We start from the raw sequence: 25022 nt of genomic DNA on the forward strand, positions 1-25022 counted from the left end.
TCTAATTTATTGTCGGTGTTTTCTAGCTGGTCTAAAACCATTTTTGATGTAAAGGGACAGTTTTGGTTGCTATGGGCAATCTGCAGTTTCCAGGCATAAAGAACAGTTTTTATAAGATAAAACTGTATGCAGGACACTGGGCAGACCACTAGGGACAAAGGGGATGTGAAATAATTACATACAGCAATGTAATCTGTAAGATTACATTATACGGTATGTATACTGTGTGTTTCACTTTTTGAATTTGGCGCAACGCTCACATGGAACGGAGATCGGCTCTGTGATGAATCAAGGGGAGGACGAGCCGCTCGTACAGCGGGGGGACATCGCTGGATCCAAGGGAGAAGGTAAGTAAACGTCCTCCTGGATCCAGCGATGCGGTCCCGAGTCTGGCTCGGGGTTACCGCTTTTGGTATAAAACTTCCCCCCTGAGCCAGACTCGGGAACACGGCCAGGGGGGTTAATATCAACCCAGACAGGTTCTTAAAGGGTGATATGCCTAACTAGATTTGCCAAGATGTCTAATGCTTACATGTTTTCCTCATGTTCTTTTTAATTCCTCCAGGATGCCCTTTGGTAAATGCTGATATGCTAGTACCAAGTGTGCCTTTTTGGGGAAAAGGTTTCTATTTGTGTTTTGCAATTTTGATAACACTTGGAAAGTGACTGCATTAATGGATGATATGCTTGTAACATCTCATTTAAAGTGGTTGTAAACCCTTACAAACCACTTTGACATACAGGTAAGCCTAGATTAAGGCTTACCTGTAGGTCCAATAAATATCTCCTAAACCTACACGGTTTAGGAGATATTTGCCAAAAGACAGGCACCGCTGTCTACGGTGTATACGTCTCACTGAGTGCGCCGCTGTTAATGGCGATGTGGCGTGAGTGGCGGTTCCCGTGCGCATGCGCGGGGGTGACGTCATCGCGACTCCATCGAATGACAGCGCCGGAGCAGCAAGACCCACCAAGAAGATGGAGGCTCCGTACACAAGGAGACAGCGGTGACTTCGCTGGCTCCTCTGTCAAGTAAGTGACACATAATGGACTACTATGCGATGCATAGTAGTCCATTATGCTTTACCTTTGCAGGAAATCAAAGAGGAAGTAAACCCATCAGGGTTTACTTCCTCTTTAATATTGTGGTTACTTTACTCTTACCATACAGTATAAGCTAATCTTTCTTGAATAAAAACTTTTATGATAAAAGGTAACAGAGTATCCAATAACACTGTTGTATTTCTGTATTTTTTTCTGTCTGTGACCCCATTGTAAAGATTTACAGTACTGTGCAAATGTTTTAGGCAGGTATAAAAATATGCTGTAAAATAAGAATGCTAACAATATTTATTTTAATTGCAGATTTTTATCAATTTCCAAAATGCAAAGTGAGGCAAGAAAAGAACCATCTAAATCAAATCAATATTTGACTACCCTTTGGCTTTAAATCAACATTAATTCTTACACTTGCACACTTTGTACAAATGCACAAAGTCAGGGATTTTGTAGGACTAGAGTCAGGTATATAATTAACCAGTTATTATGATTAACCAAGCAGGTGCTAATGATCACCAATTTCATATGTAGTTTAAAACACAGTCATTAACTGAAACAGAAACAGCTGTGTAGGAGGCTTTAAACTGGATGAATGAGGAACTACTTACGATCCATACACACGATCTGAATATCGTACAAAAACTGTTGTCCGAGGAAGAATCGTACAACTTTCGGTTCGTGTGTACACTACTTTCGAGAGCCGATCACAACAGTCCAATATTATTCAACCGGACAAGCACCAAAATTTTCCTTGTACGATACCAGATTGTACGATTTTCGTTTAGTCAGTATAGTCATCCGAAAATACAATACAAATACATTGCAACACATCACTTTTTTATGTCGTACGAGAATTTTCGTGACTTTATTTATCTATTCAATTTCTACTTGCGACTATTAAGCGAAAAAGGGCGTACGATCTATCGTACGATATTTGGATTGTGTGAATGGGCCATTAGGTGAGATTGCAGAAGACAGTTTCATGTCACAGGTCATACACGATGACAAGACACAAGATAGTTATTCTGCATCAACAAAGTCTCTCCCAAGCAAAGATATCAATGCAGGCTGGGGTTTAAATATGTGCTGTTCAAGCTCCTTTGCAGAAGCACAAAGAAACGGGCAACGATGAGAACTGTAGATGCAGTGGTTGGCCAAGGAAACTTATTGCAGTAGATGAAAGACATATCATGCTTACTTCCCTTCGACATTGAAAGATATCCAGCAGTAGGGATGAGCCGAACACCACCCGGTTCGGTTTGCACCAGAACTTTCGAACGGACTGCAAATTCGTACGAACTTTAGAACCCCATTGAAGTCAATGGGACTCGAACGTTCGAAATTAAAAGTGCTAATTTTAATGGCTAATATGCAAGATACTGTCCTAAAAAGGGTTTGGGGACCTGGCTCTTGCCCCAGGGGACATGGGTCAATGCAAAAAAAAGTTTTAAAAACTGACGTTTTTTCGGGAGCACTGATTTTAATGACGATTAAAGTGAAAAAAAAGTGAAATATTCCTTTAAATATCGTGCCTGGGGGGTGTCTATAGTATGCCTGTGAAGTGCCACGTGTTTCCCGTGTTTAGAACAGTCCCTGCACAAAATGACATTTAACGGAAATAACGTCATTTAAAACTGCTTGCGGTTTTAATGTTATATCTGGTTCCAGCAATATGGATGAAAATCATTGAGAAAAATGGCATGGGTAGCCCCCCCCCCTGCCCATTACCAGCCCCTTTGGGTCTTGTACGGATATTAAGGGGAACCCCGTACCCATATTAAAAAAAGGAAATACGTGTGGCCCCCAGGCCCTATATACTCAGAACAGCAGTATACAGGCAGTGCAAACAAGACAGGGACTGTGTAGGTTTGTTGTGTTAAGTAGAATCTGTTTGTAATTTTCAACTGGTACATTTTTAAAGTGTAGCTCCAGTCAAAATATCTATTTTTTAAGCTTTTTGGAAAACATAGGGAAGGGTTATCACCCCTGTATAATTAGTTTTGCCGTCCGTCTTTTTTCATCTCACTTGCTGTTGTCTCCTTCCGTTTGCAAGTAGGAGACGTTTTTAAGTTGGATGTTTGAAAGTAGGGGCCTGCCCTATATGCTCTGCAGAAATGGTGGAACAAGGTGTTGGTTTTGCCACAACATTGTAAACCCTCAAAGTGACTCTTGGTGGGCGCTGGAGCGCCCTGCTGTGAACGATTATATCAAGAATTGTAATTACATGCCATTGTTGAAGAGTGGTAGAAAAATTGACCTTTGGTGGTTGTGGTGCTGGTGCCACAACACTATAAGTCCTCACAGTTACTTTGGGTGGGCACAGGAACGGGCCCTCCTGGGAAATATATCAAGAATTGTAATTACATGCCCCTGTTAAACAGGGGCTGAAAAATTGGGCTGCTGGCATTGGTGCTGGTGCCACGACACTGCAACATCTCCCATATACTCTAGTTGTAGTGCAGGAAGGAGCCCTGCTGCAAAGCATTGCATCACAAATTTTAATTAAATGCCCCTGTTAAACAGGGGCAGAAAAATTGGGCTGCTGGCACTGGTGCTGGTGCCACAACACTGCAACCTCTCCCATATACTCTAGTTGTAGTGCAGGAATGAGCCCTGCTGCAAAGCATTGCATCAAAAATTGTAATTAAACGCCCCTGTTAAACAGGGGCAGAAAAATTGGGCTGGTGGTATCACCCAGAACCAAAAATGTTCTTCCAACATATCAGCGGAGGAGTAAGAGGATAGACAATCAACATAACAGGACAGTCACTCAGCATAGGCAGTCTTGAATGGATGTGATATTTCAAAAAAAATTATTCGGTTACATCAGCTTCAGGTGCTTGGTAGCTGTGGGTGATCCAAGACTGATTCATCTTGATGAAGGTCAGTCGATCAACTGAGTCGGTGGACAGGTGCACCCTGTGATCGGTAACAAAGCCACCAGCAGCACTGAAGGTGCGTTCCGAAAGAACGCTGGATGCAGGACAGGCCAGTAGCTCAATTGCATACTGTGCAAACTCTGGCCAGTGATCCATTCTCAAGACCCAGTAAGCCAGAGGATTTTCGGTGGGAAAGGTGTCCAAGTCTGACCTTGCCCCTAGGTATTCCTGCACCATGTAAATCAGACCCTGGCGATGGTTGCTGGAACCGATCATACCTTGGGGCTGTGGACTAAAAAATTGTCTGAACGCATCGGTCAGATGGCCACCTTCTCCACCGCTCCTTCTGACCGATGCCTCAGCAACATGTTGTCCAGGACCAGGAGTTTATAACCTCCCAGTCTCTGGGAACGCGTTGCAGAGACCTTTCTGCAAGGCCTCCCGGAGATGTCTCATCCTCTGCTCCCTCTGCGACGGCAAGATAAGGTCGGCAACCTTACCCTTGTACCGTGGATCAAGGAGAGTGGCCAGCCAGTAATGGTCCCTCTCCTTGATCCGAAGAATACGAGGATCCTTCCGCAGGCTTTGCAGGATCAGGGAGGCCACGCAGCGTAGGTTAGCTGAGGCATTCGATCCGGAGTCCTCTGGGTCACTAAGGACAACATGATCCGCAGCTACCTCCTCCCAGCCACGTACAGATCCACGGGTTTCTTGGGACTGTAAATCATCCCTACAAGACTGCTGCTGCTGCTGATGCTGAGTGCCAGCCTCCACCTCCATGCTGACACAATCATCCTCCTCCTCCTCCTCCTCATCCTCTTCCTGTGTGATGGGTGGCACAGCAGGAACACTGTCTGGATAAAGGGGGCCTTGAGAGGCAAGGAAGTCCTCCTCTTCCTGCTCTGTTTTGCCTCAAGTGCCCTGCCCATTATTCCACGCAGTGTATTCTCCAAGAGGTGGACAAGAGGTACAGTGTCACTGATGCATGCACTGTCACTGCTCACCATCCTTGTGGCCTCCTCAAACGGTGACGGGACAGTGCATGCATCCCTGATCATGCCCCACTGGCGTGGTGAGAAAAAACCGAGCTCCCCTGACCCCGTCCTGGTTCCGTAGTCGCACGGGTACTCATTGATGGCCCTCTGCTGCGTGTGCAGCCACTGCAGCATGGCCAACGTTGAGTTCCACCTGGTGGGCATGTCACATATAAGGCGGTTCTTGGGCAGGTTCAACTCCTTTTGGAGCTCAGCCAGCCAAACACAGGCATTAAATGATCGGCGGAAATGCACACAGACTTTCCTGGCCTGCTTCAGGACATCCTGTAAGCCTGGGTACCTGCCCAAGAACCGCTGCACCACCAGGTTAAGGACGTGAGCCACACAGGGCACATGGGTCAGTTGTCCCTGTCGGAGGGCGGAGAGGAGGTTGGTGCCATTGTCGCAAACCACTATTCCTGGCTTAAGCTGCCGTGGCGTCAACCACCTCTCGGCCTGCCCCTGCAGAGCTGACAAAACATCTGCCCCAGTGTGGCTCCTGTCCCCCAAACAAACCAGCGCAGGCATGGCATGGCATTGTTTTGCCTGCGTACTTGTGTAGCCCCTGGAACGCCTACGGAGCACTGCTGGTTCTGAGGACAGAGCACTGGAAGAGGCCATGGAGGAAGAAGAAGAGGAGGGGGTGGAGGAGAGAGGTGTGTCACAACCAATAGTAGCATTTTGGAGGCGTGGTGGCGGAACAACCTCCAACACTACTGCACCTTGTCCTGCATCCTTCCCAGCTGCCAGAAGAGTGACCCAATGGGTCATGAAAGACAGGTAACGTCCCTGTCCGTGCCTGCTGGACCATGAGTCAGCGGTAATATGCACCTTACCGCTGACCGACCTGTCCAGCGAGGCAAGAACATTGCCTTCCACCTGCCAGTAGAGAGCCGGAATTGCCTTCCGTGAGAAAAAGTGGCGTTCGGGGACCTGCATTGAGGAACCACACATTGTACAAATTCACGGAAGGGGGCCGAGTCTACCAACTGAAAAGGTAGCAGTTGAAGTGCTAGCAATTTAGCCAAGCTAGCATTCAACCGCTGGGCATGTGGATGGCTGGGAGTGAACTTCTTTCGATGGTCCAGCAGCTGGGGCAGGGACATTTGCCTGCTATAATCGGACGTGGGTGTACTGCTAGCAGAGTGCCCGGAAGCACTTGGCTGTGACACACCTAATTCTATACCTTCATTCCTCTCAGAGCAGGTTTCAGAGAGGACTGAAGGTCTAGTGGGGTTGGAGATCCCAGCTGATGAGGAGCAAGGAGAGGTCCGCTTTGTTCTTTGGTGTGGGTCTTTGAGGTACGGTTGCCAACGAGCTACATGGCAGGTCAACATATATCTGGTCAAGCATGTGGTGCCCAAGCGGCTGATGTTTTGGCCACACGAGATACGCTTGAGACATATGTTGCAAATAGCAGCGGTGCGATCTGATACACTCATCTCAAAAAAGGCCCACACCAAAGAACTTTTAGAATAATGCGCAGAGGCAGCGCCCTGCACAGGTAGCACCCTGCACAGGTGGAACTCTGCGGTGTGATTCAGTCGGTGTGCTGCCCCCAAGCTGGCCCCCGGAGGGCATCCTGCCTCATTGGAGATGTGCCTCCTCCTCCTCTCTCCTACCAGGCACCCACGTGGAGTCAGTGCCCTCATCATCCCCTCCCTCTTCATCGCTGAAGCAAACCTGGCAGTATGCTGCAACTTGTGGAACATGACTGCCAGATTGCTGTCCTTCTTGAGCATCCCCTCTCTCTGCGCTCACGCTACTGCCTTCCTCTAGCTGAGTATCATCATCAGAGCCTACAAAACACTGGGCATCCTCCTGGAGCATGTACCCAACACTGTGCTCAAAGAGTTCAGAAGACTCCTCAGGAGGACGTGGGGGGGGCTTAGGGAAGGAGTCACTGATGATGACATTGAGAGGAGAGAAGACGATGCGTTGGCAGCTGCTTTGCTAGTACCCTGAGCCTGGGTGAGAGAGGATGAGGAGGATGAAGCAGGCTTGGTCATCCGCTCTACCAAGTCTTCGGCATGTTGCGGCTCAACATGTCCAGCTGCCGAAAAGAAGGACAAGCGTGTCCCATGGCCACGTGCTGATGATGACGATGCACCGCGTCCATGACCAGCACTGTTGTCTCTAGACACAGAGCCTGCTTGCCCTCTTTTATTGGCTCGCGCCTGTCAGCCTCTCCTTGCTGGCCTTCCAGACATGGTAATGGCCCCACACACAACACCCACTAACTCCTGCAGATGGCAGATGGCTCAATTAGAGAAGAGCTATGTAGGTGGATATAACGGTGTATACTGTGGTCAGGGCACGCAGACAGCACGCACAATCTCCTACAACTGACTGCAAGCTCTATTTAAAAAGAGAAAGATAGCTAGCTATATAGGTGGATATAGCGGTGTATACTAGGTTCAGGGCACGCAGACAGCACGCACAATCTCCTATAACTGACTGCAAGCTCTATTTAAAAAGAGCAAGATAGCTAGCTATATAGGTGGATATAGCGGTGTATACTGTGGTCAGGGCACGCAGACAGCACGCACAATCTCCTACAACTGACTACAAGCTCTATTTAAAAAGAGCAAGATAGCTAACTATATAGGTGGATATAGCGGTGTATACTGGGTTCAGGGCACGCAGACAGCACGCATAATCTCCTACAACTGACTGCAAGCTCTATTTAAAAAGAGCAAGATAGCTAGCTATATAGGTGGATATAGCAGTGTATACTGCTGTCAGGGCATGCAGACAGCACGCACAATCTCCTACAAGTGACTGCAAGCTCTATTTAAAAAGAGCAAGATGGCTAGCTATATAGGTGGATATAGCAGTGTATACTGTGCTCAGGGCACGCAGACAGCACGCACAATCTCCTACAACTGACTGCAAGCTCTATTTAAAAAAAGCAAGTTAGCTAGATATATAGGTGGATATAGCGGTGTATACTGGGTTCAGGGCACGCAGACAGCACGCACAATCTCCTACAACTGACTGCAAGCTCTATTTAAAAAGAGCAAGATAGCTAGCTATAAAGGTGGATATAGCGGTGTATACTGGGTTCAGGGCACGCAGACAGCACGCACAATCTCCTACAACTGACTGCAAGCTCTATTTAAAAAGAGCAAGATAGCTAGCTATATAGGTGGATATAGCGGTGTATACTGGGTTCAGGGCATGCAGACAGCACGCACAATCTCCTACAACTGACTGCAAGCTCTATTTATCAAGAGCAAGATAGCTAGCTATATAGGTGGATATTTTTTTAATGGTTATCTGCTACCGAACATACAAATTTTTCATTACAAATCAAATATCAGTTAACATACACTTTGCAATTTAACAGATAATAAACTATACAAACAAAAGGGAAAAAACAACTTACATGTCATCTTCCCCCTCCTCCTCCCCAGAAGAAAAATTTATAAGTAGAGCATCACCCCTACTGCTAGGCCCTTCTGGTGGCCCAGGATCCACCTCAGGTAACGGGGCCCTTTTTTTCTTCTTCTTCCCCTGCTTTTTCCTAATCGTGACCCAAGCCACTTCACCTTCCTCATCCGATACTTCTTTTGGGCGTTTCTGAGCCCCCTTAACCGAGACTTCCATCTCCTCCTCCCCAGACCTGTCATCCCCAGCCGAAGAATCGGATGAGGAGACAGTGACCAGACGTCTGCCCGGCCTACATCTCCGAGGAAGGGGAGTGGGAGCAGTAACCTGGGAAACAGAACCCTGTGCCCCCCCCTTATCCAAAAAGGGAGGCCCAACTACCTCCACCTGACCAATATCTGGACCGGGCACCTGAACTTCAGTGACAGGGGCCTGGGCAACATCTGCATGCCGTACCCCCTTTTCTCTTTGAGGGACCCTACTTGCCTTTTGGGTTCGAGGTGCACCCTGTGGCTCCGCCGTAGGAGCGCTTCCCTGCCTTTCCCCTCCAGAACTCTGCCCAGCAGGAGGAGGTGCACTATCCCCTCCTGGCCCACCACCTGCTGCAGCTTCACCCCTGTAGGCTCTGGGGCATCTGCTAAAGGGATGCCCCATTTGACCGCAAAGGTTGCAGCAGATCAACCCACACGTGTCACCTGAGTGTCCAAACTTATTGCACTTAGTGCAGCGCACAACTGTGCAATCTGCACTCATGTGGGTTGGACACCCACACCTGAAACACCTACGGGGCTGGCCTGGGTAGAACACCAGGATTCTATCTCGTCCCAGGAAAGCACTTCCTGGGACATGTGCAACCGTGTTGCCAGATCTTCTCAAACGAATCCTGGTGTTCCATGCTCCAGTCCATACCCCACGCTCGTCTAAGCATTTATTTAGAGGACACTGCAACTGGCCGTGTCTCCCCAGCCAAGTTGCTATGTCCTCCGGGGGCAGGCTCTCGTTCCTTACTAACACCGTCAGGTTTTTAATCTCCTCCTGCCTACTCAAAGGAATCAGGCGGAACCCTTTCCAGGGATCAGCCCCTTTAACCAACCCAAAAGCGGTTATAAAACGCTCCATAGTCACAGCGTTGGTGAAACTGACATCAAAGTCAGGGGTGCCAGCTGGGTGGATCACAGCAAATAGCTCAGCCACCCTGAACCCCAACGCCAGGACCATGTCAACCACTTGGCCCCTCGTGGGGCACTGACCTTCACCCTCCCATCTCAGCTGGACCACATTCCTACGCTTGCGCTCCGGACCACCTGTCCCCCTAGACCAAGTACTGGCCCCAGGGGTCTGACCAGCCGGGGGTACCCGAAAGTTACTGGCCCCAAACTGGTGGTACAGGTGGTCCAGAGGCACACTGGACCCAGCCACATTGGCGTAGGAACGCCTTTCACCAAGTGCCGTCAGCAACTTTACCTCCGGTGTCCCCCTTAGTACGGGTCCCGGAGGAGGAGCCTCTGCCACAGACACTGGGGGTACAACATGAGAAGCAGCCCCCCCACTCACGGCATGGGAAGTCACACTCCCCACATCGTTTACCCCAGCCTGAACTTTAGGATAGGTCTCATCCTCAGAGCTATAAAGCAAAGCCTCCCAGGCTTCCTGCCACTCCACCTCCATATGGGCCCCGCAGGAATCCACTGACACCTGGCTCGGCCCTGATTGAGAACCCTCCAAGCCGCGAATGAACGTCATTGCAGGGTTCTCACCATCAAGCTCGCCCATTGGGCAGTCACCCCAGGCCGTAGCTTGTTCTGGCACTATACAATTAGACATTTCAACATTACTGTTACTGTTACTGTTTACACTCTCTTGACCAGAAAGCAGACCGGAAGTCCTTTGAAAACGACCCTCGGGGTCAACTTCTGGACCCGCCACCGTCACTTCAGGCCGCGGGCTATTCTCGCCATGAACCAGCTCGCGCACCGGAAGTGCGTCATCACCCCTTCCCGCGCTACTATTGGCCTCGCGGTCAGTAGCACCACCCCTCCTCCCGCGGGAAGACGGCGTTCTCTTATTCACGGCCGCCATTCCCGAACTGTCAGATGCCATGCCGCCGGCCGACACTGCACCGCTGCCCACAGCGGCAGCCAAGCTGGCTTGACTCTCATATACCCTAGTCCCCTTACCCTGAGACCGGCTTGCAGCAGTGGCAGCCGACAACGCAACTGACGGCGTGCCCTGCTTGCAACCACCGGCTGGGATCACTGGGGACTGTACAGGTAAGTCCATTTTTCCTTTGCTTACTATCCTAGCAAGCTGCACCACTGGTATCTTCTTAACAACACTCCTGTCTTTAATGTCCTTTTGCTGCCTCCTTCCCACTTCACCGGGGTCTAACCTGCCCTCTGGGGACACAGCCTCATTCATAGGCTGGCAACCCTTAGGCTTACCTGACCCCTCTGCAGGATTAGTGGAGTTAGCAGGGCTAGCAGTCTTTTCACCAGGAATGCTCTTCACATTTTCAGCCTTCACAGCACTCTCTCTCTCCAAAACTGTTTCTTTACACACCGCTGGCTTTCTTTCCACCACAGTCTTTCCCTCTGGTTTGTCACTGGCCACCTTTCTTTCCACCACACTTTCCTTTTCTTCATGGCTGGCTTCCACAGAGGGACCCGCCATTTCCTCCTCCTGCGTTGTGTTCGGGGCTGGATACAGTCTACGGCGTCTCCCTGCCTGGGTCCCCTCGTCACACGCAATTCTCATCGCTTTGTCCACGTTAGATAGAAAGTCTTTCTCACCAGAAGCACTGTCAATCAGGTTGGATAACAGCTCACCCAATATGTTGCACTGCTTCTTCAATCCGTCTATCACCGTCTTATACTCCTGTCTCTTTACAACGCCTGATCTGTCTCTCCGGTTCCTTAGCTCCGCCAGGACCTTCATTTTCTCGCAGTAGCTGCGGGAAGCCTTTACAATTAAGCTTTTAGCTTTCTTTCTTCTGTCTGCAGATTTCTCCACATCCTCTCCTGGCTGTCTCAGAGACCAATCTGCAAGATCCAGCTGGTTCTCCAAAAACAACCTCTCCTCCTTGACGAGCTCCAGGAGCTTAGGGGCTCCACGTCCTTCATTAGGCTGAGAAACAGGCACCTGGCCTGGGCTGACTGAAGTCATCAGCTCCCTCTCTTTCTCCACCACTCTGGAAGTCCTCAGAGATCAGAGCACGCAGCCAGCACACACAAGCTCCTACCACTGACTGCAAGCTCTATTTAAAAAGAGCAAGATAGCTAGCTATATAGGTGGATATAGCGGTGTTTACTGGGTTCAGGGCACGCAGACAGCACGCACAATCTCCTACAACTGACTGCAAGCTCTATTTAAAAAGAGCAAGATAGCTAGCTATATAGGTGGATATAGCGGTGTATACTGGGTTCAGGGCACGCAGACAGCACGCACAATCTCCTACAACTGACTGCAAGCTCTATTTAACCACTTCAGACTCAGGCCAATTCTGACATTTCTCTCCTACATGTAAAATTCCTAATTTTTTTGCTAGAAAATTACATAGAACCCCCAAACATTATATATGTTTTTTTAGCAAAGACCCTAGAGAATACAATGGCGGTCATTGCAACTTTTTATCTCGCAGCAATTTTTCGAACGCGTTTTTTTTAAGAAAAAAAACAGTTTCATGCTTAAAAAAAAAAAACAGTAAAGTTAACCCAATTTTTTTGCATAATGTGAAAGAGGAGGATACGCCGAGTAAATAGATACCCAACATGTCACGCTTCAAAATTGCACGCGCTCGTGGAATGGCGCCAAACTTTGGTATTTAAAAATCCCCATAGGGGATGCTTTAAAAAATTTTACTGGTTACATGTTTTGGGTTACAGAGGAGGTCTAGGGCTAGAATTATTGCTCTCGCTCTAACGTTCGCGGCGATACCTCACATGTGTGGTTTGAACACCGTTTTCATATGTGGGCGGGACTTACGTATGCGTTCACTTCTGTGTGCGAGCTCACGGGGACAGGGGCGCTTAAAAAAAATTTTTATTTTTTTATTGTTAATTTTATTTTTATTTTTTTAGTTTTACACTTAAAAAAATAAATAAAAAATTGATGACTTTTATTCCTATTACAAGGAATGTAAACATCCCTTGTAATAGGAATATGGCACGATCGGACCTATTTACAGTGAAATATGGGGTCAATAAGACCCCATATCTCACCTCTAGGCTGGGAAGAATAAAAAAAAAAAAAAAATGATCCTGGCTTCCTAGCCAGATTGGCGCCGTTAATTTGAATACCGAGGCCGGGCGTGACGTCATAACATCGCGCCCGGCCTCTGAACGATCATAGAGACTCCGGGGACAATCTAGTCCACCGGAAATCTCTATGATCACATGCTGGGGCCGGCGGATCCTGTGACCGACTCACTGATGGAAACGGTGAGTCGGTAGAAGCACCGGAGGGCGGCGGGAGGGGGGGGGCGTCCCCTCCCGCCACCCGTAAGAACTATCAAGTGGCGGAACAGCTGCTATGATCATTCTTATGGTGTAGGGAATCGCCGGCTGAAAACGGCAATATCTGAATGATGTCTGTGGACTCAGGCATCATTTAGATATAACCAGCGAAACCCAATGACGTCAATAGACGTATTGCGGGTCTTAAGTGGTTAAAAAGAGCAAGATAGCTAGCTATATAGGTGGATATAGTGGTGTATACTGCGGTCAAGGCACGCAGACAGCACGCACAATCTCCTACAACTGACTGCAAGCTCTATTTAAAAAGAGCAAGATAGCTAGCTATATAGGTGGATATAGCGGTGTATACTGTGGTCAGGGCAATAGCCGCTACAGAAGAGCAAGAATGCAAAATTGGCCGATAATGAACTGTGTATACTGTGTTGAAGGTACACAGAACACCCACTAACTCCTACAGACGCCAACACACTACACAAGGCCGCCGCGCTGGCGGCTTTATATAGTGTGGGGCGTGTATTACACAGCCTGAGCTATGATTGGCCACAGGCATCCTGCCTGTGGCCAATCATGGCTCTCCTCGCTGCCGGCGCTGTGATTGGCCAAGCATGCGGGGTCACAGTGCACGCTTGGCGAATCATGACCCAGCAATGCACTGCGATGGCGCAGTGCATTGTGGGCCGCGAGCGCCACACGAATTTGGCACGAACGGCCCATAACGTTCGGTATTCGCAGAATGGGCAAACAGCCGATGTTCGAGTGGAACGTATGTTCAACTCGAACACGAAGCTCATCCCCATCGAGCACAGAAATGGCAGAAACCAATGGGACCCAGGTACACCCCTCTACTGTCTGAAGAAGGTTGGCCAGAAGTGGCCTTCATGGAAGAATTGTGGCCAAAAAGCCATAACTCTGACAAGAAAACAAGGTCAAGCAACTCAACTAAGCTCAAAAACATAGGAACTGAGATGCAAAAATATGGCAGCAGGTGTTCTGGACTGATGAGTCAAAATTAAAAATATTTGGCAGTAGCAGGAGGCAGTTTGTTCACCAAAGGGCTGGAGAGTGGTAAAATAATGAGTGTCTGCAGGCAACAGTGAAGCAAAGGAAGTTGGAGATTTAGTCAGGATCAATGGTGTCCTCAAAGCTGAGAAATATAGGCAGATTATTATTATTAGTATTATTATTATACAGGATTTACATAGCGCCAACAGTTTACAACTTGAGGGTAAACAGTACAAATACAATACACTTTAATACAGTAGAAATCAGAGGGCCCTGTTCATTGAAGCTTACAATCTAAGAGGGAGTGTCAAGAAATACAAGAGGTAATAACTGTGGTGGGTGTGCTGATGGAGAAAATAACTGTACAGTTGTTAGGTGGGGGCCAGATAGACTTCTCTGAAGAGATGAGTTTTCATGGATCGTCCGAACGTAAACAAAATAGGAGATAGTCGGACAGATTGGGGTAGAACATTCCAGAGGATACAAGAGGATCGGGAGAAGTCCTGGAGGCGAGCATGGGATGAGGTGACAAGGGAATTAGAGAGCAGGAGGTTTTGGGCAGAGCGAAGAGAGTGATTTGGTTGGTATTTTGAGACCAGGTTAGTGATGTACCGGGGGCCAGGTTGTGGATGGCTTTATAAGTTACTTTTAGGATCTTGAATTTAAGTTGTTAGATGAGTAGCAGCCAGTGGAGGGATTGGCCGAGAGGGGTAGCAGACACTGAGCGGTTTTTAAGGTGGATAAATTGGCCACAGCGTTTATGATGGACTGAAGGGGGGATAGCCTATTTAGGTAAGTCAAAGAGGAGGGAGTTGTAGTAGTTGAGGCGAGAGATGACAGGGAGTGGATTAGAGGCTTTGTGTTGACATTGATTAGGAAGAGGCGTATCTTGGAGATGTTGCATAGGTTGAGGCGGCAAACTTTGGACAGCAATTGGATGTGGGGCCGAAAGGATAGTTCAGAGTTCAGGATTACACCTAGGACCTTGGCATGGGGGGACAGGATGATAGTTGAGCTGTCGATTTTGACACAGAAATCAGGGTAAGTGGCACATGAGGGAGGAAATATCATGCGCTTGGGTTTGGACCCCGATGGAGAAAGGAAGAGGAGAGGAGGAAGTAGAGTTGTAAGTGACACTGAAGGAGCAGTGGGATAGGTAGAATGTGAACATGCGAAGAGTACAGTCACACAGACCAAAGCAGTGGAGTTTTTTGAGGAGTAGGGAGTGGTCCACTGTATCAAAGGTGGCAGAGAGGTACAGGAGAAGTAGTACAGAATAGTGTCTATTGGTTTTAGACATTAGTAGGTCATTGAGTTTAAGGAGAGCAGTTTCTATGGAGTGTTGAGGGCGAAAATCGGACTGAAGGGGATCAAGAAGTTTGGTCATAGTCAGATGGTCTCTCAGTCGGTTGTAGGCCAGTCTTTCAAGCAGTTTTGAGGAGTAAGAGAGTAAGGAGATGGGGCATAGGTTGTCAAGATTGGTCAGGTCCAGTGAGGGTTTTTTAAGGATAGGGGTGACTAGCCCATGTTTTAGAGAGTTGGAGAAGATGTCAGAAGAGAGGTAGAGGTTGAAAATGTGGGCTAGAGAGTGTAAAATAGAGTCAGAGGGTGGGTGTAGCATTTGCGAGGGAGCAGAATCCAGAGGGCAGGTCGTTAGGTGGGTGTTAGAAAAAAGTTTAGCAACCTCATTAATACTAGCAGGGTTGAATGAGGGAAGCAATGATTGTACCTGTAGACATGGAGTGTTGGGTGGGGGAGGTTTCTGCACATTGGATATCTCCTCACAAATTTTATCAATCTTCTTTTTAAACTGATTGGCGATCTCCTGGGCAGTGAGTGAGTTAGAGAGTGGAGGCAGTTGAGGAAAGAGTAGAGCAGGGGTAGGGAACCTTTTTGACTGAGAGAGCCATGAACACCACATATTTTAAAATGTAATTCCGTGAGAGCCATACAATATGTTTAAAACTAAATACAAGTAAATGTGTGCATTTTATGTAAGACCAACACTTTTAAAGTACAATAAGGCCGCGTACACACGCGGGGACTGTTCGCTCAACTTTGTCCGCTGAACAGTGTTTCGGCGGACAGTCCGCTTGTGTGTGGACTTTCAGCGGACAGTTTCAGCGGACAGTCTGCTGAACAAAGTTTTTCGGAAATTCCGAAAAACTGTCCGCTGAAACTTTGTTTCAGCGAACAGTCCCCTCGTGTGTAGGCTTGTTCGTCAAACTAAGTTCCGCGCATGCTCAGAAAGGATTTACACGCCGAAGTTTGCATTGCAGTGTATAGGGCGTCGTTTTCTAGTCCCGTCGTACGTGCCGTTCACGTCATCGCGCACGGTTTCAGCGGACTGTTCGTTCGTCGTGTGTGGGCAAGTCCGTCCATGCTAATTTTGAGCGGACTGTCCGCTGAAACTGTTTGACGGACAAAGTTGAGCGAACAGTCCCCGCGTGTGTACGCGGCCTCAGTCTCTGAATTAAACAATCAGGTGTTCTTTATTAAGAGATAAATCACAGAACAAAGAAATATGGCAAAGTTGTCGAACATGACATGACCACTGAATTCCTTTTAATAACGTTATGCTGTTGCTAACCAATGATGAATAAAGTACTTAACATTAATGCGACTTCTGGTGCTGCATGGTTTTGCTGAAGGCTTTGTAGTCAGGTTGATATGTGGTGAGGTTAAGGTTCATGCAGGCATTGAGACTTCCATCCATTAAACGTGATCGTAGGTTGGTCTTAAGCCCCGTACACACGAGAGGACTTATGTCCGACAGACTTCCGAAGGAGTTCTGCCGGAGTTTTGCCGGAGTTCCGACAGAGTTCTGACGGACTTTTCGACTGAGCGGACTTGGCCACACACAATCACACCAAACTCCGACGGATTCGAACGTGATGACGTACGACTGGACTCGAATAAGGAAGTTCATAGCCAGTAGCCAATAGCTGCCCTAGCGTCGGTTTTAGTCCGTCGGAATAGCATACACACAAGCGAATTTTTCGGAGGGACCGGGTCCGACGGAGTTCCGTCTGAAAAATTTGAAGCATGTTCCATTTTCTAAAGTCCGTCAGACTTTTGCGAATCAAAAGTCCGTTGCAGCCCACACACGATCGAATAGTCTGACGGAATCATTCCGTCGGACTTTGGATGTTGAAAAGTCCGCTCGTGTGTATGCGGCATTAATGTTCTTTAGATGTGAGAAAGACTGCTCACATGGGTACGTAGAGCCAAACATTGTCAGTACAGCAATACTCACATGCTGCAGTGTGTGGTATGTGATGGGAAGCGCGTTCCAAGTTTTCACAATCAGCTGGTCCACAGGTTGAAGTTTTGTCATTTCTGTCCACTTGTGTTTGCTTGCCAACTCTGCTTGGTGTCGTGCAAGTCTTTCCAAATCTTCATTCAGTGACTTGAACTTATTCACCCACATGTCTGAGGCCTTCAGGTCAGCAGCTTGTAGCTCAAAATCTCTGATGGAGACACCGGGGATGTAACTCAGGTCGGCGCTGTCAATTGCACACTCGTGTGGATGGGTGATGAACTTAAAAAGATGAGTGAGCTCACGAAATTCTCAAAAGCGCACTTTGAATGACTGCAGGAGATTAGATGTGAAGCCTGCTAGCTGCTGAAGATCAAGATGTTGAGCAGGGTCACTTGCTGTGCATGCATCTTTAAACTCTCCCAGTTTTTCAAAGTGAAGTAAACGACCTGTTTCAATGGTGGCGATCAAGGGTTCTAGCTTGTTTTCAAATGCAAACACTGCTTGTTGAAGGGATAAGACTGTATTTCCAACGCCTTGCATTTTCACATTGAGCTGGTTCAGATGTTCAGTCATGTCCACGAGATAGCAGAACTTCAGGAGCCACTCAATGTTAGTTAACTCAGGATGCTCAACGTTTTTAATTTCAAGAAAAGTCCTGATTTCGCTCAGACAAGCCGCAAAACTGCTGAGCACCTTCCCTCTTGACAACCAACGCACATTGCTGTGCAAAAGCAGACCAGGATAATTATTCCCAACTTCATCCAGCAGTGTTTTAAACTGGCGATCATTTAAAGCTCAGGCAACAATAAAGTTGAGCACCTGAATATCCAGCAGCATCACTTCACCAAGCTGCTCGCCACACATCTGAGCACAAAGTGCCTCCTGATGTAGAATACAGTGAAAACTTAGGATGGGTCTCTTTTCATGTTCACAAAGAAGCGCTATGAATCCTCTGTTTTTCCCCACCATGCACGGAGCACCATCAGTACACACTGAAATAAGTTTATCCATCGGTAGATTTTGTTCTTTAGAGAGCTCAGTGAAAGATTTGAATAAATGCTCCCCTTTTGTTGTCCCTTTCATAGGCAAAACAGCAAGACTTTCCTCACATAGTGTATCACCAACAGCATACCTTGCAATCACGCTGAACTGGGATAAATGGCTTACGTTTGTTGACTCATCCAAAGCAAGAGAAAAGAATGGTGCTGCATGTATGTCCTTCACTTGTGTTGCCTCAATTTGATTTGCCATCATGATGGTACGATCATGAACAGTTCTTGCCGACAGAGGCATATCTTTTATTCATTTGATTATTTTGTCTTTATCCGAAAAGTCGTCAAAAAGTTCATTGGCAACATCAAGCATGAATGTTTTGGCATACTCCCCATCTGTGAATGGCTTTCCGTTTCTCACAATTGCTAAAGCACCAGCAAAGCTAGCCAAATTCCAGTCACCTTGTTGGGTCCAAACACGGAGTTGCTGCTGACTAGCTTGCACTCTGCACAGTAGCTCTTGACATGCTTTCTTCCTGCTGTCCCCCACAGGATATTTTGATGCAAATGTAGTATGGAGTGTGTCGAAGTGCCGCTTTATATTGGACCGTTTCATCGATGCAATTTTATCATTGCATATTAGACACACTGCATAACCTGCTCTCTCCACAAAGGAAAATTCCTCTGTCCATTCCTGCTGAAAAGTACGATACTTCTCATCTCTTTTTCTTTTAGCCATCTTCTTCGATAAAAGGGGTTTCTGATTTCTTGATTTAAAAGGAGGGAAGTTTACTTCCTGACCTCACAACGACCCATGCACTTTACGCATCCCTAATTTGGCGTTGTCCCGGAAGACAGCTGAGATTGGGTCCAGCTTCCTGCAACCATGATTATGAGCAGTAGGAAATTAATTGATTAAATTACATGAGAATGTTTTATATTTTTAATAGGGCTGCCAATGAATAAATAGTCTAATTTCTATTAATTATAACTGTAATGTTGTCATTTCCCCCACTGTAATATCCACGTCATCTCCCCCACTGTAATATCCACATCTCCCCCCACTGTAATATCCACGTCATCTCCCCATCTCCCCCACTGTAATATCCACATCTCCCCACATCTTTCCCCACTGTAATATCCATGTCCTCTCCCCCCACTGTAATATCCACATCATCTCCCCCACTGTAATATCCACATCTCCCCACTGTAATATCCATGTCATCTTCCCCACTGTAATATCCACATCTCCCCACATCTCTCCCACTGTAATATGCACATCTCCCCCACTGTAATATGCACATCTCCCCCACTGTAATATCCACTTCATCTCCCCCACTGTAATATCCACTTCATCTCCCCCACTGTAATATCCACGTCATCTCCCCAATGTAATATCCACATCTCTCCCACTGTAATATGCACATCTCTCCCACTGTAATATGCACATCTCCCCTACTGTAATATGCACATCTTCCCACATCTCCCCCACTGTAATATTCACTTCTCACTCACTGTAATATGCACATCTCCCCCACTGTAATATGCACTTCTCCCCCACTGTAATGTGCAAATCTCCCCACTGTAATATGCACTTCTCCCCTACTGTAATATGCACTTCTCTCTATGCTTGACACTGCTTGCTAGCAGGCAGATCCAGGAGCAGATAAGGTGGGCGGTGATGATGATGTCAGCACATCGCTCACCTAGGCTAGCGCCGGGTGTACCAAGATGGCCGCGGCTTCGGCCTAGCTCCAGCCTTTCCTATGGGCTCAATCCGCAGATCCGCATACCACGCAATCCGTGGATTGAGAGGCGAGAGCCAGATGTAGCTATCAAAAGAGCCACATCTGGCTCGCGAGCCATAGGTTCCCGACCCCTGGAGTAGAGTATTAAAGAATAGTTGACGGAGACTGGATGATAATGTGTTAATGAGTGTGATAAAATAGGTCTGTTTGGCAGTGTGGAGCCAGGAATAGTATTTTAGGAGGGCAGATTTACATTGGTTGACGTCTTCCTGGGACTTAGTTTTCCTCCACAGATGCTCAAGAGCGTGGCTACATTTTCTGAGACTTCTGGTGTCGTCTGTTTGCGGGGTTGTAGCAGTCGGGGTCTGATTCTGCATGTAGTAGGGGGGGGGCAGCTTTTCTAGGGAGGGTGACAATGAGGTGTTGTAGATGAAAGTAGCTCAGTAGGGCCAGGGCAGAGCTGAGATTTTGTCATAGAGGTGGTCAGTAGCAGAGTAGAGAAGAGAAGGGTTGAGGTGGCAAAGGTTTCTACAGGTAACGTGGTTGGAGGGAGAGGAAGTGGAAGACCTGAAGAGAGTGAAAAAAATAGTGGTGATCAGAGAGTGGGAGAGGATTGTTGTAGAGATTGAACGGAGTGTATAGATAGGAAAAGACAAGGTCAAGGGTGTTGCCATTGGAGGGAGTAGGAGCCTGTATCCATTGCCTCGGGTCAAGAGATGAGGTTAGATTGAGAAGTTTACAAGTAGTACTAGTATTAGCATTAACAGGAATGTTGACATCACTGAGAATGATTGTGGGAATTTCAGAAGAGAGAAAGTAGGGTAGCCAGATGGAGAACTCATCCAGGAAGGTTGATACTGGTCCTGGGGGCCGGTAGATGGCAGCAATATTTAGAGAAACAGGAGAAAATAGATTAATAAAATGTGCCTCAAAAGGGGAGAGTGTCAGAGAGGGAGGTGGGTGAAGTACCTGATCGATGCTGTGTGGGGCTAGAAGGATTCCCACTCCACCTCCCTTCCATCCACTTGGTCTGGCGGAGTGAGTCCAGAGAAGGCCACCATGGGAGAGGGAAGCAAGAGAAGTAGTGTCAGATTCAAGAAGTCATCATGCCATACCATCAGGGTGTGACTGGCTCCAAATTAATTCTGCAGCAGGACAATGACCCCAAAGATACAGCCAATGTAATTAAGAACTAGCTTCAGAGTGAAGAAGAACAAGGAGTCTGGGAAGCAACCAACCTTCTGAATTCCTTCAAAAACTGTGTACAAGTGTACCTAGAAGAATTGATGCTCTTTATAAGGCAAAGGGTGGTCATACCAAATATTGATTTGATTTGGATTTATCTTCTGTTCGTTTACTTTCAATTTTGTTAACTGCTAAAATAAAAAAAACAATAACACTTCTATTTCTGAAAGCATAGTTTATTTACAACATTTTTTCACACCTGATAGAAAACATTTGCACAGTAGTGTACCTTTACTTTTTCTCCCAGTGACACCCATACACAAAATGTTGGGTATGGTTCTCACTAGGATAAGTAGGCACAGAGAGTAGTAACAACACAGTATGGAGCACTACACTTTTCACTCTTGCTGTCCTATTTACTTGACCATAGACCATTCTTGCCTCCAGTTTGTCTTTGCAGCAGACTTGAGTATTTTTACTTTATCGAGTACTAATAACTAGCGATCCCCAGTTTTCCAATGTTGTCAGGATGATACAGCAAATAAAACACATGAGGCTGATTTACTAACTTTATCCAACCATGTGAAATGCAGATTCTTGTTTATTTCATTTGCACATGATGATAATTGAAGTGAGTTAATTGTGTGACATTTCTTAACTTCTTTAGTAAGTCAGCTCATCTGTATATTCTGATTATACAGGTATATAGCCATACAAAATGCAGTAGGGCCTTTGACCATGCATTATTTTTGTATTCCTTTTAGTTCATCTCATTTATTAGTGTCTTTGTTTGAATAATGTAGAGAAGGGACAGATTCAACAACAACTCTAATTATAAAAGAATGCTGACCCTGTCACTGTATATTGAAGGGGATAAGTATAAAATGTAACTACAAAAGGTTCTGCATTAACATAAGAGTAAAATCCTAAGCCTATCATTTGTAGTTATTTCAATATGTTACATTGGTTTTATTGTAATGTACATAATAATAGTTTTAGTAAAATAAATGTTGAACTTAGAGACAGTACATATATATGCTTTTGGTAATATATATACCATATATAATGCTTCACTTGAGCCTGTAATAGTTCTGGTGTAATTGCCTCTTGTCCCAACAATAGTCACATAGGGCTTTTTCAGTTCTGATATTATTCTGTGGAATGTATCCATATTACTTTTAATAGCTGAGTTGGAGACATTCCAATTTAGTCATTTTCAGTTATCTAAGTGACTTCTTGTAACTGAGAGATGCTCTTTATTTCTACTAACAAAAGGTGGGAGTTATTCCAGACTTAAAGAGACAGAAAAGATCAGGTTTGGCAATAAGCTAGTGTCTAAAATGCAGCTATACTGAATAAAGTGGTCATTTTTTTCTAAAGCCGCGTACACACGGGCGGACTGTCTGTCCAACTTAGTCCGCCGAAACACATTTCAGCGGACAGTCCGCTCGTGTGTGGGCTTCAGCTGACTTTTTCAGCATGCAGTCTGGCGGACTAAGTATTTCGGAATTTCCGTAATATTGTCCGTCAGACTTTGGTTTCAGCGGACAATCCGCTCGTGAGTAGGCTAGTTGGACGGACTAAGTATGGCGCATGCTCAGAAAGGATTTATACGGCGGAAGGTTGCATTGCTGTGTATTGGATGTCCTATTTCTAGTCCCGTCGTACGTGCTGTACACGTCATCGCGCAAGCTTTCAACGGACTGTTTGTTCATTGTGTGTGGTCAAGTCCGTTCATTCGAAAGTAGGACGGACTGTCCGTTGGATTGTCTGACGGACTAAGTTGGCCATACAGTCCACCCGTGTGTACGCAGCTTTACATTTCTTAACCACATAGGTGCCTGCTTTAAAGTAAGCCCATACTGAGATACATATCAAGCCTGCCATTTAGCTACCATGCCAACCTAATGGGTGTAATGCTTTCTAAATCATTTACCAGGAACAAATACGAAAAAAGGGCATTTACCTTCACTTGCCCGCATATCATTGACTCAGAAAATACTGAAGTCTGTGGAGGTCACCAATGGCAGCCTTCATATTTCTCTTTTTCTCAGGTTTCCTGTAATAATGATCCAATGAAATAAGAAAAGAATTGTATAACAGGCATGCTAGTAAAGTAAAAAAAAGATTTGTACATTGTACAAAGCTCAAAAAATAAATACATAATGTCTTTTTAAAAATAAAAATATGTATTTTTATTGTTTTGTTCTTTTAATAAAAAACAGAGTCCCGCTATGTACACATAGTTATGTTTTTAAAGGAAGTCCAAGCAATTGTTCTATAAAGATACCCATTTAATTAATCAGAGATGGCAATTGGGGTCAAATGCACCACAACCCTAGAATTTTCAATACAATATGCAATATTGGAATTGGGACTTTGCAGGTGCTACTTAGAGGCATAGCTTATTTAAATCATCATTCAAGAAAACTTCCATCTTTTTCCAGAGCAGCCTGTATTTCTCCTGAGGTCAACTAGGAGTTTTCCTTTGTGCCCCAAGAAAGTCTTCTGGCAGTTGTAACTGCAATTTGTTTGGTCTGCCTGACCTTGGCTTGGTGTCACGAGATCCCTGAATTTTAAATTTCTTAATAAGCGATTGAACAGTACTAACCGGCATATTTAAGGCTTTTGATATATTTAATATCCTTTTCCATCTTTATAAAGTTCCATTACCTTGTTACACAAGTCTTTTGACAGTTCTTTTCTGCTCCACATGGCTAGCCTGCTTAGGCATCTAGCCTGCTCAGTGCATCCACATGAGAACTAACAAACTCATTGACTATTTATACACAGAACCTAATTGCAATTAAAAAAGCCACAAATGTGGGAAATAACCTTTAATTGCCATTTTAACATGTGTTTGTCATCTGTACCAAGGCCAAACATTACAGGGTAAACTTTTAATTAGGGTCATTTTGGTGATTTATGTTATCATTATGATTTGAAAAGGAGCCAAAAAAAACGATGTGATAATAAATGGCTTCATATGATCACTATCCTTAAATAAAAGACAATTTATAGCACGATCAGTCATGTTTTCAATATCAATGCCAAACTTTCACAATTTCTGCCAGGGTATGCAAACTTTTTAGCACAACTGTGTGTGTATATATATATATATATATATATATATATATATATATATATATATATAAACATCAGTCTGTATTGCAAAGATAACATCAGCCTGTAGTGTAAAGATACCCATAACATCAGGGGCTGGGTATATGGAGACTTAATGGCAGGCACATAAACACATTTTTCATGAATACTTGTTTTTGTGTCCTACACTTGTGGCATCATTCCTAAATCTGAGAAACAATAGAATCATTTCAACATAATTTGAGCCAAAGAATAGCCTTTTCCTCCAGAAAAAGCATTATTGAGGTCTAAGGACTGAGTACAGCTGTCACAAGTACCAATAAACACTCCAGTCATTGTCAGAATCTTAAGACTGTAATCCGAGTTTAGGCTCTTTTTGTAAAAACGTGTGCTATATTGTTATTGGGTTCATTATTCCTTATTAACATTAGTGTATTCCTTTTTCTACTCAGGCTTCAGGTGCAGATATGGCTGATGATGGTGACCATCCACTAAGTCTAGCATGGCCAGCCAACAAGCGTAAGCAAGCTGTGTATCTTGCTGTGCTGCCGATTATTTTCCCTTTATGGATCACATTACCTGATGTCCGCAATGTAGTAAGTACTGTCTTCTCAGCATTTTTTTTTTAAATGTTGCTAATAAACACATGAAGGGCTATATACATTAAGTACTGTATACTGTATATTGCATGGATGCACAGAATATAGCCCGTAATCATATTGCTACAGGGTATTATCCGCGCTCCAGCTGACAAATTTACAGTAATGTGGACACTCTTTTATGCATTCGGGTTAATTTACTAAAGGAAAATGGGCTGTCCACTTTGAAAGGAATTTTCACTTTGGAAGATATTTTTCCTTTATTGAATTAGATAAAAATACAAAGCATTCCCAAGAA

At 45.7% G+C, this 25022-nt stretch overlaps 1 protein-coding gene across 7 annotated transcripts in view; it reads left to right on the forward strand.

Annotated features, from left to right (window-relative positions):
* SLC24A2 (solute carrier family 24 member 2) overlaps positions 1–25022 on the forward strand; it is a 353458-nt gene that overhangs the window by 314465 nt on the left and 13971 nt on the right. For all 7 annotated transcript variants that reach the window (XM_077475217.1, XM_077475218.1, XM_077475219.1 and 4 more), the window contains one exon: positions 24578–24721. In XM_077475217.1, the coding sequence (XP_077331343.1) occupies positions 24578–24721 (144 nt within the window). The remainder of the gene's footprint in view (positions 1–24577; positions 24722–25022) is intronic.

Source organism: Lithobates pipiens, unplaced genomic scaffold (assembly GCF_037356315.1).
Source record: "Lithobates pipiens isolate NorthernLeopardFrog02 unplaced genomic scaffold, aLitPip1_a1.2 Scaffold_13, whole genome shotgun sequence".
NCBI lineage: Eukaryota > Metazoa > Chordata > Amphibia > Anura > Ranidae > Lithobates > Lithobates pipiens.